General features: G+C 39.8%; 3 protein-coding genes and 1 long non-coding RNA gene across 8 annotated transcripts; 3 read left to right on the top strand and 1 right to left on the bottom strand.

The window, feature by feature from the left end:
* On the top strand, window positions 12-4633 carry LOC104749745 (transcription factor bHLH155). Its single transcript, XM_010471437.2, has 11 exons — window positions 12-804; window positions 1043-1195; window positions 1431-1512; window positions 1591-1632; window positions 1747-1806; window positions 1945-2064; window positions 2224-3411; window positions 3514-3615; window positions 3863-3982; window positions 4105-4230; window positions 4367-4633. The coding sequence occupies exons 1-11, from the start codon at window positions 707-709 to the stop codon at window positions 4454-4456; spliced, it is 2181 nt and encodes a 726-aa protein (XP_010469739.1). The 5' UTR covers window positions 12-706; the 3' UTR covers window positions 4457-4633.
* On the bottom strand, window positions 4694-5686 carry LOC104749746. Of its 2 annotated transcripts, XR_761472.2 has the most exons (3): window positions 5569-5686; window positions 5150-5337; window positions 4694-4988 (listed from the first exon to the last, which is right to left on the bottom strand). It is a non-coding gene; the product is annotated as an uncharacterized LOC104749746 (long non-coding RNA). The 2 variants fall into 2 exon arrangements; XR_761471.2 differs by having other exon boundaries at window positions 5150-5686.
* LOC104749742 lies at window positions 6009-6835 on the top strand. The gene has a single exon (XM_010471435.1). The coding sequence runs from the start codon at window positions 6017-6019 to the stop codon at window positions 6752-6754; it is 738 nt and encodes a 245-aa protein (XP_010469737.1). The 5' UTR covers window positions 6009-6016; the 3' UTR covers window positions 6755-6835.
* LOC104749741 (protein ROOT PRIMORDIUM DEFECTIVE 1-like) lies at window positions 7077-11031 on the top strand. 4 transcript variants are annotated; one of them, XM_019238334.1, is made up of 2 exons: window positions 7077-10264; window positions 10467-11031. In XM_019238334.1, the coding sequence occupies exon 1, from the start codon at window positions 9013-9015 to the stop codon at window positions 10252-10254; it is 1242 nt and encodes a 413-aa protein (XP_019093879.1). In that variant the 5' UTR covers window positions 7077-9012; the 3' UTR covers window positions 10255-10264; window positions 10467-11031. The 4 variants fall into 4 exon arrangements, 3 of the variants coding, with proteins under 3 accessions (XP_019093879.1, XP_010469736.1, XP_019093878.1); XM_010471434.2 differs by having other exon boundaries at window positions 7079-10264; window positions 10377-11031; XR_761470.2 differs by having other exon boundaries at window positions 7081-10556; window positions 10782-11031.

The following is an 11277-nucleotide window of genomic DNA, read 5'->3' as shown; positions in this document are numbered from 1 at the left end:
CTCTCTCTCTCTCTCTCTCTCTCTCTCTCTCTCTCTCGGCTGAGATTGTAAGTTTTTAACTTTGTCTGAGTGATGCAGAGTATGCTGAGATCAGTTCTTGAAGTTAATCAATGTCTTCTGACATAAGCTAAACTCTCTCCTTCTTTACAATCTTCCTCTTCTCTCTCTCTCTCTGCTTCCTATTGCTACTGTCTTCTTCTTCTTTAGCTTTGAATTTTCAATCTTGATTGCTCTTATGGCGAGTAGTAGTTGCAGCAGATCTATCTCCGTTTCCAACTGTTTGAAATTCTGATTCTTTCTTTTGGTGCGTTGTCTCTGAGCTAGGGTTTAAATTAGTTTCCTATTGGGTTTGTGTTTTTTGGTTAATCCGATTCAAAAGTTTTAATCTTTGGGGGGAAAGGGATGGGTAAGAGGCAAATTTCACAAGATGAAGTAGGACCACCGATAAAACCAAGAGCTGGTTTGCGAAGGGAACAAGCTGGAAGAGGCTCTTACAGAGGTAGTTAGTTTACTTTGTATGTCATCGAAAAGGTTCTTTTTTATAGAGTGGATGGGTGAGGAGATAGTGTAAAAAAACTGATTTTTGTTTTCTTCATTCAGACACATACATAGAATCAAAAAAGAACTCTCTGTCTCTGTCTTGATTTGTCGTTTTTGATTCGGATACCATTAGAGGGTGGGGTGGTTTTGATTTTTGCCTTTTAGAATGGGTTCTAGTTCTCAGGAGATACTAAGGAGCTTTTGCTCTAACACGGACTGGAACTATGCTGTGTTCTGGAAACTTAATCATCGAGGATCTCGAATGTGAGTCACCTAAACAAATCTCTTTTACTCTCTTTGCTTGGTTGGACCGGGTTGAACTGGTGGTAATTGATTTGGCTGTTTAAGAGATGTATTCTGTAACTTGTTAGTGTGGAAGAGAACATTTGGAACCTTATATTGAAATGCAGACTGCCTTACGTTATCTTTAGATTGCTCTCTATATCTGAGTTTTAGTTGACTAGAGATAGTTTCTCATATCTAGAATATTGAACACTTGTAGGGTACTTACCTTGGAGGATGCTTACTATGGGATAAATAACTCACCGGAAGTTAAGGATTCCGGCGTTATACCAAAAAACATGCATGGAGTACATGACCCCCTTGGGTTAGCTGTGGCAAAGATGTCTTATCATGTCTATTCTCTCGGGGAAGGGTAAGAATAAATTGCTTGCCTGATTTCACTCTTCCTCGACTGCATCTTTTGCTCAACAGCGTATGATGCAGTCTGGCATTTTACAGTTATGCGTTATTTCTTTGACATTTAAAAAAGCTTTTTTTATGTCTTGGGACTTTTACTATTTAGTTACAAATTTTGGGGTTCTTGTTGAGTATTTTACTGAAATGATGCGACGAATGATCTTCTTATTTTATCATGTCTATGTAAACAGGATTGTAGGACAAGTTGCAGTTTCTGGTGAACATCAATGGTTATTCCCCGAATATTATGATAACTGTCTCTCAGAATTTGAGGTTAGAAACTTCTTCTCTTGAGTTGGATACTTTTCTTTATTCATGTTCTCAAAACGAGATATCTTTTTCTAATTACAGTTTCATAACGTTTGGGAGAGTCAAATTTCTGCTGGAATTAAGGTATTTGAGGTTTTTTCTTAGTGTTCTTGTTGTCTGATCTCTTACATGAATGCCCATAACGTCCTCAAAGTGTGCCACTTAAATCTTTTTCTTTGTTTTCTTCTTTTTATGCAGACCATTCTTGTAGTAGCTGTTGGTCCCTGTGGAGTTGTGCAGCTAGGCTCTTTGCGTAAAGTAAGTAAGATCTTTTAATTGCATGCAGTGTTAGCAGTTACAAATGAATAGCCAGGAAGAACGCCTATGCACGTATAATGCATGGCACATATGAACGTATCTGCCTATCTGGTCTTATTGTGTGCTTGTTTGGAGCAGGTTAATGAAGATGTGAATTTGGTGAATCATATCCGACAAATATTTCTGGCCCTTAGGGATCCATTGGCAGATCATGCAGCAAATTTAATGCAATGTAATATGAACAATTCGTTATGTCTGGTAAAGTTCTTCTTCATTCAAATATGTGTTCATGTTTGCCCTGATTTCTCGTTATTTGCAAAATCGGGAGAGTAGAGTGCTTATGGTTCTTTGAACAATTCCTCAAACCTCCACTGACTTCTTGAATAAACCATGATGTGTTGTATAATTTTGTTGCAGCCAAAAATACCTTCTGAAGGCTTACATGCCAAGGCTTTCCCTGATTGCTCTGGAGAAGTTGACAAAGCTATGGATTTGGACGACTCAAATATTCTAACTCAATACAAAACTAGAAGACGTGATAGCTTGCCTTACGATACTCCTTTGTCATGTCTTCTCATGGAGAATGCAGCTCAAGTTGTTGGTGGTCGTGAAGTTGTGCAAGGATCTACTTGTGGGAGCAATAGCGGTGTCACATATGGCTTTCCAACTGACTTGGTTGATACTAAACATGAGAATCAAATAGGTACAAATATAATCAGTGATGCACCTCATGTGGGAATGACTAGTGGCTGCAAAGATCGAAGAGGATTAGATTCCACTTTACAACTGTATATGAAGAACCATGTGCTCAATAATACAAGCTCATCAGCTTTAGCAATTGAGGCTGAAAGAATGATTACATGCCAATCATATCCAGGCCTGGACTCAACTATTCATGCTTCATCGAGAACAGAAAATGAAGTGTTCCAACTATCTGAGAACCACGGAAATAAAGACCTAAAAGAGACTGAGCGTATACTGGGGAGGAATTGCGAGTCTAGTCGATTTGATGCTTTGATCTCACCTGGGTATACCTTTGCTGGCAGCGAGCTGCTCGAGGCGTTTGGCTCTTCTTTCAAGCAAACAAGCACTGGTCAAGAGGAGCTACTGAAGTCTGAACATCGTTCAACAATAAGACCAACAGATGATATAAGTCATAGCCAGCTGACATTTGACTCTGGCCCTGAGAATCTTCTAGATGCTGTGGTTGCTAATGTGTGTCAAAGCGATGGCAATGCCAGGGATGATATGTTGTCGAGCAGATCTGGACAATCATTGCTTACCAACATGGAAGTGGCAGAACCCTCGGGTCAAAAGAAGCATAATGTTGTTAATCCAGTTGATAGTACTATGAATCACCTGCCATTTGTAGAGATGGATACCCAACAAAATTCATCAGATATCTGTGGAGCATTCTCTTCCATTGGATTCTCATCTACGTATCCCAGCTCCTCTAGTGATCAGTTTCAGACATCCCTTGACATTCCCAAGAAGAACAAAAAGAGGGCTAAACCTGGTGAAAGTTCTCGACCTCGCCCAAGAGACAGACAACTCATTCAGGATCGAATAAAGGAACTTAGAGAACTTGTACCTAATGGATCTAAGGTGACTTTTCTCTTCCTAGCTATAAGGTTACTTGCACCATTGTATTGACTATAAGTTGTAATATATTTTTGTCCGTTCCTAATATTTTGATCATAATTACAGTGCAGCATTGATTCTTTGCTAGAACGCACGATCAAGCACATGCTCTTTTTGCAGAATGTTACTAAGCATGCTGACAAGCTCAGTAAAAGTGCTAAGACAAAGGTAAAAAAACAGCTTTATAGATACTAATAATCACTGTTCTGTCATTGAGATTTTGTTTCCAGCCTCCATAGTTTGTAGATGGACATAATTTGCTGTCTGTTAAGTTTGATTGATTGATGTAACAAATGTTGTGTCAAATTTCTGAAATCTTTATTGAGAAGATAGAATGGAGACATGGAGGTATAGAAAACCTCAACTGAAAATAGATGTAAATATCAAAATTTATACAGTACCTCTGTAATCTCAGATGCAACAAAAGGAAACTGGTATGCAAGGTTCAAGCTGCGCAGTGGAGGTTGGAGGCCATCTTCAAGTATGCTCGATTATCGTGGAGAATCTTAACAAGCAGGGAATGGTGCTTATCGAGGTATGTAATCTTACTCTTTGGTGTTTGTTTCGTTTAGTTTAATCTTTGTTTGAACTCGAGTCCCAAGTTCGGTTGGTGTATATCTAAACCTTCGTTTGAAAGTATATTTGGGTTTTGGACAGATGTTATGTGAAGAATGTAGCCATTTTCTTGAGATTGCAAACGTCATTAGGAGCTTAGACCTCGTCATCCTAAGAGGCATCACTGAGACTCAGGGCGAGAAAACATGGATTTGCTTTGTAACTGAGGTAGGAAGTCGAAATGACCCACCAATTCATGAAGGAGATTCCAAAGAAAATCAAAGTTTCTTCTCTTGGTTTTGATGAACATTGGATTAGTATAATATATGACTGACTAATATCGAAGTGGTGATATGAATTGCAGAGCCAAAACAGCAAAGTAATGCAGAGGATGGACATTTTGTGGTCGCTGGTGCAAATATTTCAACCAAAGGCCAATAATGGCAAGAGTTAGCAGGCATGGTTGCAGAGTTTGCCTTTAGATGAGATAAAGAATAGGGCTTGTGTGGTGGGGTTGTATAGTGTTGCTGTGACACTTACTGCAATACTTCATTTTGTTTGTTTTTGGTTTTATGTATAAAAAATAAATAGGGTTTAAAAGGTGAGTTTTTTAGTGTGTTTATGATTTGCATTTTGTTTGCTTTGTTTTCTTTCGAGTGTTTTAGACAATTTGAATATAATAACATTTACCTGAAAGTTGATTTTCTTGTTCACGTTTCTTATTTGTTCGTTTTTTTGATATGTCTCTCGGCTTGCTTCAATAATTTCGTCACCTTGTTCAAAATCTCAAACAACATGTCGCATGTCTTCAGCCAGAGGACATCAATAGAACGTTTCCTTTCTGGCTGAAGGCTCTACCCAATTTGCATGTCTTTACTCTCCGTTCAAACAGATTCTTCGGCCATCTCTCTCCTCCTGATCAAGGTCCTCTTGCGTTTCCCGAGCTGCGGATACTTGAACTGTCCGATAGCAGCTTTATTGGAAGCCTGCCACCAAGTTACTTTGTTAACAGGAAAACATCAACACTCAATATAAATGGAGATGGGCGTATCTACATGGGAGACTACAAGAATTCTTATTATATCTATGAAGATACATTGGATTTGCAATACAAAGGTCTATTCATGGAGCAGGGGAAAGTCCTTACTTCCTACAGCACCATTGATTTCTCTGGAAACAAACTTGAAGGACAGATTCCTGAGTCCATTGGTCTCTTGAAGGAATTGATTGCGCTCAACTTATCAAACAACGCCTTCACGGGCCATAAGAGTCTCAGAGCTTACATGATTATAGTGAAACTTGGCGTTGTTGAACTGTGATGCTCTGCCTCAAATGCTTGAAACCAAAAAAGAAAACAAAAAAAAGATTCAACAAGTAACAGTTCTTAATCTGTAAAGATATCATTAAGAGAGAGGTAAAACCCTAAAATATCAATCCAAGAGTTACTAAACCCCTAAATCCTAGAATCAAATTCAATAGATAAATCTCATTCCATGATTGTATTATTATTGCTTATGCAATCACGAGAAAAAAAAAAAAAAAAAGAAGCACAAATGAAAAGATCACCTGGAGCTACTTGATTAAGGAAGCCTCCACCAAAACGTCGACGAGAGTGACGGCTGATCGCAATCGCTCCGCCGTCGTCGCGTCATAAAATCTCCTTCCCGATTTGTTTCATAAGAGGACTTTGGTTCATTTATGTACTGCCCGGTTTAACTGTAAACCAAAATGTTTTCTTGGTTTAAATTTATTTTACTTATTACTGCTGGTTAAGTAATTTTGGTTTGTGTAAATTGATGTTGAAAATACATGAACTGACGGATTTGCCCCTCGCGGAACTTGACAAGATAAATGGAAATTATTAGTTTGTTTCGTTGAGTAGGAGTCAAGGAAGCTTCGTTTTGTTTCCTTTTTTTTTGATAGGTCTCTCACTCCTCTACGCTCTATATAATACCTGAGACTCTTTCTATCTTTCCAATTCGATATCCAAAATTGAGAGAGTGAAACCCTAATAATGGAAGGTCACGTTTTGTTCAACTCCTCTGTTAATCTTTCTTCCATCGGAAGAGACGCTTCTACTTGCAACAACAAAGCTGTTCCCTTGAATCTGAATAAACGTAAGGCTGTTGAACCACCATGTTCGGAATCGAAGAAGAAGAAACATCAGCTCTCTCATGATATCACGGCAGAGACTAATCAAATCGATGACCGCAAGTCTTTTGCTGCAGCGAAGACTACCCAAAAGAAGAAGCAATCGGCTATACCTATGATAGTTTCTAAAAACCATAGATCTGGGGTTCATGGAACGGGAGAGATTAAGAAAAACTTGAAGAAGCGGAAGCCTGACGACGTTTGCAAGTCTGTTCCAGAAACAACATCAAGGCCGCTGATCAAGTTGAAGACGCAGCCGCCTGCGAAAGTATCTGAAAACCCTAAAAGTTGTCCAGTTTTGAAGAAGAACGCAACAGAGACTTTGGAGCTTTTTGAAATAGCCAAGAAATCTGCTGACGTGGCGAACGCAAAAGGAATTCTCGCGGCTGAAGCAGAGACTTCAATCTGCGTAGACAGTCTCGCGTTACTCATCGAATTCCCCATCTGCTCAGCAGCTTCTGAAACAAAGAGGATCATGGCGAGGCTTGAGCATCTGACAAAGCACAAAAATCGAAAAATCTGCAACTCTGCATCAGCTCTTCTTCACTGTTGGAGGCAGAGTATTAGAGATCAAGAACTCAGAGAGTCTCGAGAAGGCTAGAGTGTCACCATAGAATCTAAAACAAACAAGAGAATGAAATTATTTGTAGGTCTGTGACTTGACTACGTTGGTTGCTTATTCTTTTTATAAATTAGAATATTATGGTCACCACTTTGATTGATTACATTAATCAAAACTCAAAAACTACAGTAAGGAATGTTGTGAGTTGTGAATATGTTTGTAGTACGGATCTTCACAATCTTGTTTTGTGTTGTTCAAGTTCAGTGGGTTTATCTTCTGTTTATGAGAAAATCAATGAAATTGGAGTTTGATCTGTAAAATTTTTATGATAAACAATTGTTGTTCCCTGAATAAAGGGTTTAAGATTGTGATTACATAAATCTCTTTTTGTGTGTGACATTGACATACTAGCTCTTCACTCACAATCTCACATACGAGACTCAAACACAAGATTCAACATTCAACAATAAGCATAACCCTCCCCAGTCCCCACGCACACAGAGCTTGTATTCAAAGAGAAGAACTTCAACGGCAAAACTTCTAATGAGAAAGAGTCTCTGCCCTCCTTTGCCAAGTCAGCTCAGCCAACTAATCTTCTTTAGAACCAATTGTGTTGATACACCAATCGTATCAAAATGACAGCGATGGCTTCAGCCACGGTTGGAGCATCAAGGGGAGGTCGTGGCAAGAGTAAAGCACCAGGTGGTCTTCCGTTTTTAACCGACATGTGATCTGCTAAAGGCCGTCCTTGGTACTCTGCAACCGGAATAGTGTCTGTGAACATGGTCGAATAACCAAACTTTTTGGGCAGACCAAGATCTGGATCATCGTTAAGAGGCTGTGTGTGAGACTCTAAATCAGACGCTTAGGAAGTTTGGGATGCTTGGGACTGAGTCCGGACATGCAGAGCTGGAGCCTTTTCCTGACCAAACACCCCTGAGTACTCATTGGCTCGAGGTGGGTTGAATCCATAGAGAGCATACCTTCTGAACATACACCCTGTTCCGACATAAACTGGACCTTGTAAAACCATCTAGTGCTCTCACGTTACCTGTTTCAGAACCGAACAATGTTTTAAGCTATGGGGCCTTGTGCATAAGCGTTACAATCTTGCTGAATCAACAACTCACCGTCGTAGAAAACAGTATTGTGATTTGCATATCGATCTGATGGGTCGGTTCCTTCAAACCGTTGCGGAAACTGAAAGTAACAGATCCTGTCACCACCTCGGTCCATCATGAAACACATTCCTTCTTTGAAAGCTTTGGAGTTGTAGATGTAGTGATCACAGTCCAGATTGAGGATGAACGCGCCATTGGAAAGTATGGCTGAAGCTCTGACCATACCATTCATGGCACCGGCTTTCTTGTTGTGGTCAAAACCTGGGCGTGGTCTCCTTTTGAATGATCAGGTTTGGGTTCAAACCATGTGCGTGGCCAATGCGTACCATCAGCCATCCACGTTGCTTTTACCACATCGCGTACCATCAGCCATCCACGTTGCTTTTACCACATCAACCCCATCTGGTGGCAATACGCCACCATTTTTCTCTCGGACAAATCCGCTTTTCCTTGAGCTCTTCTCTCAAGTTGAATTGCTCAGCTCTTTTATTGATTTGTTCTGGAAGACCATTGATCCTGACCTTGAATTCGTCATACTCACGCTTGATCCAACGCCCTCTTTGACGAAATCTTGCTTTTTCAGCAAATCGATTTGTAAGCTATGGAATCGAGTTATAAATTCGGAAGCGTGAATGATTGATTGATTTGTAAGCCTTTTAACACAAGTGCAAAAAATGTAATTATCCTAATAATCAAAACTGAGTAAACACCAAACCCAAAGAAAAGAACAAATCGTAGAAAGAAGACAGCTTTCACAATAGGGGTTGTCTCGTTCTCCCTCATTTGCTGCAGAGCTCAGCTAACCTCTAGAGAAGCTGCTGAGTTGGGGCATAAATTTTGTTCCTTTGAATCACATATTTATAACCCAACCAGCCGTTTCAGAAGCCAAGTCTCTTCTTTAACTCTTGTCGAAACTGTGGCTGGAGTCTCTCCTGATGAATCGACTTCAAAGGCTTCTCCTTTCTGCTCCAACCACACCTCCTTTGTGCCGTTTCAGGGTTTCTGTTGTGCTCTGATGCTATAAAGGTTGGGCTTTTCTATTTGCCTTTGCTTTTAACCAATCGCATTCGTCAAAAAATTGGATTTTTGAGTTTGGGTAATAGAAGCCAATATATAAAGAGCGAAGCTTTAGGTGTTCACTTTGATTAGGTTTGGTAATCAGAAACTGATATCGCTATGATACGGGATTTATTTGGAATTCTGGGTACCAAGAAGGTTCCATTGTTAATCCGAAGATTCTCACTTTGCTCTACGAAGAAAGACCCTGATCTCGAATCTGCTCTCTCGCGTAACAAGAGATGGATAGTTAACAGTAGGCTCAAGAACATTATCTTAAGGTGTCCCAACCAGGTTGCATCGGTTAAGTTTCTACAGAAGAAGTTTAAGACTCTTGATCTGCAGGGGAAAGCCTTGAACTGGCTTAAGAAGTACCCTTGTTGTTTCCAGGTTTATCTCGAGGACGATGAGTATTACTGTCGTTTAACTAAACCTATGATGGCGCTTGTGGAAGAAGAAGAGCTGGTCAAAGATGCCCAAGAGCCTGTGCTAGCTGATAGGCTTGCAAAGCTGCTTATGATGAGTGTTAATCAGCGCCTCAATGTGGTGAAACTTAACGAGTTTAAGCGGAGCTTTGGATTCTCTGATGATTATGTTATTAGGATACTACCAAAGTACTCGGATGTGTTTCGGATAGTGAATTATAGTGGCAGGAAGAGTTCAATGGAGATAGAGCTTTTGTTGTGGAAGCCTGAGTTGGCTGTTTCTGCAGTGGAAGCAGCAGCAAACAAATGCGGCTCTGAGCCTAGTTTCTCTTGCTCGTTACCTTCCACATGGACCAAACCTTGGGAGAGGTTCATGGAGTTTAATGCCTCTCCTTACATATCTCCGTATGAGGATCATGGGGATCTTGTCGAGGGTTCAAAGGAGAGTAAGAAGAGAAGTGTTGGTTTGGTGCACGAGTTACTCTCGTTGACGCTGTGGAAGAAGCTGTCAATCGTAAAGCTGAGTCATTTCAAGAGGGAATTTGGGTTGCCGGAGAGGCTAAATTCTATGCTTCTGAAACATCCAGGCATATTCTACGTCGCCAACAAGTATCAGGTTCACACTGTGCTTCTTAGAGAAGGATACAATGGCTCGGAATTGATTCACAAGGACCCGCTCGTTGTTGTGAAGGATAAATTTGGGGAACTGATGCAGCAGGGCTTGTATGAGTATAATCACAGGAGGTATTTGGCTAATCAAGAGAAGAAAAGAGAGAAAGGTATTGAATCTTTGAAGTCTGTGGTGAGAAAGAAAGACAGGATTCACGATGAAGATGATGTCAATGAACAAGAAAACCATGGCGATCGACCAGGTGGTCTGTTTGATACAGAAGAGAGAAAAAGGTTCTATCAGATTCTCTTCAGTGACACCCAATAAGAGCATTCTGGTAAAGTTGAAACATTATTTGCTGAGAATTACTACATCTCAATAACTCTTGGGAGGGACAGCTTGTTTTTGCACATGATCTAAGAACATATTTTGATCTCTTTAACTTACAGAAAAAAACACCATGTCTCAAAGATTGCAGACTATGTCAGTTCTCCAGAGAAAAATCCACGATATGATTTTGCTTAGTTGTTGTTCCTCAGGGATGCAAGATCTAGATGGAAACTGTAATTTCTGTCTTGGGGCAGCTGAAATGCTTTCATTTAGATCACAGTTTGGCTGGGAAACAAGAGGTTAGAGAGTTCGTTGATTCAATGTTATATATCTAAGAACAGCGTCTTAAAGTGTGTTTATAGTTGATACCTCGTGAACGTGCTCCAGAAATTCAGTGAAGACATTTGCTCGCACTTGTATATTCAGTGAACAATATAATAGTACATATATAGGTGGACAAGTGGTAAAGAGGGTTCATCTGATAAATTTTGCTAGAAGTGATAACAGGAGAGTTTGGCTTGTAGGTCAAAGAGATAAATGGCTGGATTTGTGTACAAGGAAGATGGTTTATATCAGATAATATCAGCCTGAACTTCATTGTTTATGGAACGAAAAGGACATCTTGGAGACATATATAATCGTTTCATTTATGTCTGCAATAAGAAGATTCATTTCAAGTTTGTTGATATTTTTAGCATTCATTTCTGTGGGCTTATTACTGTTCGGAGAACGTTGTGTTTGATTATAGTTTGGTATGGACTCATTTGACACAAATCTGAAAATGTAGTGTTAAAATATTTTTTTATAAAAAAGGTGTTACGGGATGCTAATTTATAATGAATCAAATCATATATAGAGCTGACTACAGCCAGCCATGATGATCCTTTTTTCTCCAAATTATGTTATTAGAGAGAATTCGTTGTAAATCAGAAAACTTAGAGACGGTATTGTCTCTCAAAATTCACAGCTCCAGATTCTTAAGTCAGCCGGACGGTTAAAAGATCGACGGAGAATGATGAG

Source organism: Camelina sativa, chromosome 16 (genome assembly GCF_000633955.1).
Source record: "Camelina sativa cultivar DH55 chromosome 16, Cs, whole genome shotgun sequence".
Classification (NCBI taxonomy): Eukaryota; Viridiplantae; Streptophyta; class Magnoliopsida; order Brassicales; family Brassicaceae; genus Camelina; species Camelina sativa.
The sequence above is the reverse complement of the archived record's forward strand: the minus strand, read 5'-3'. Positions and strand labels throughout refer to the sequence as shown.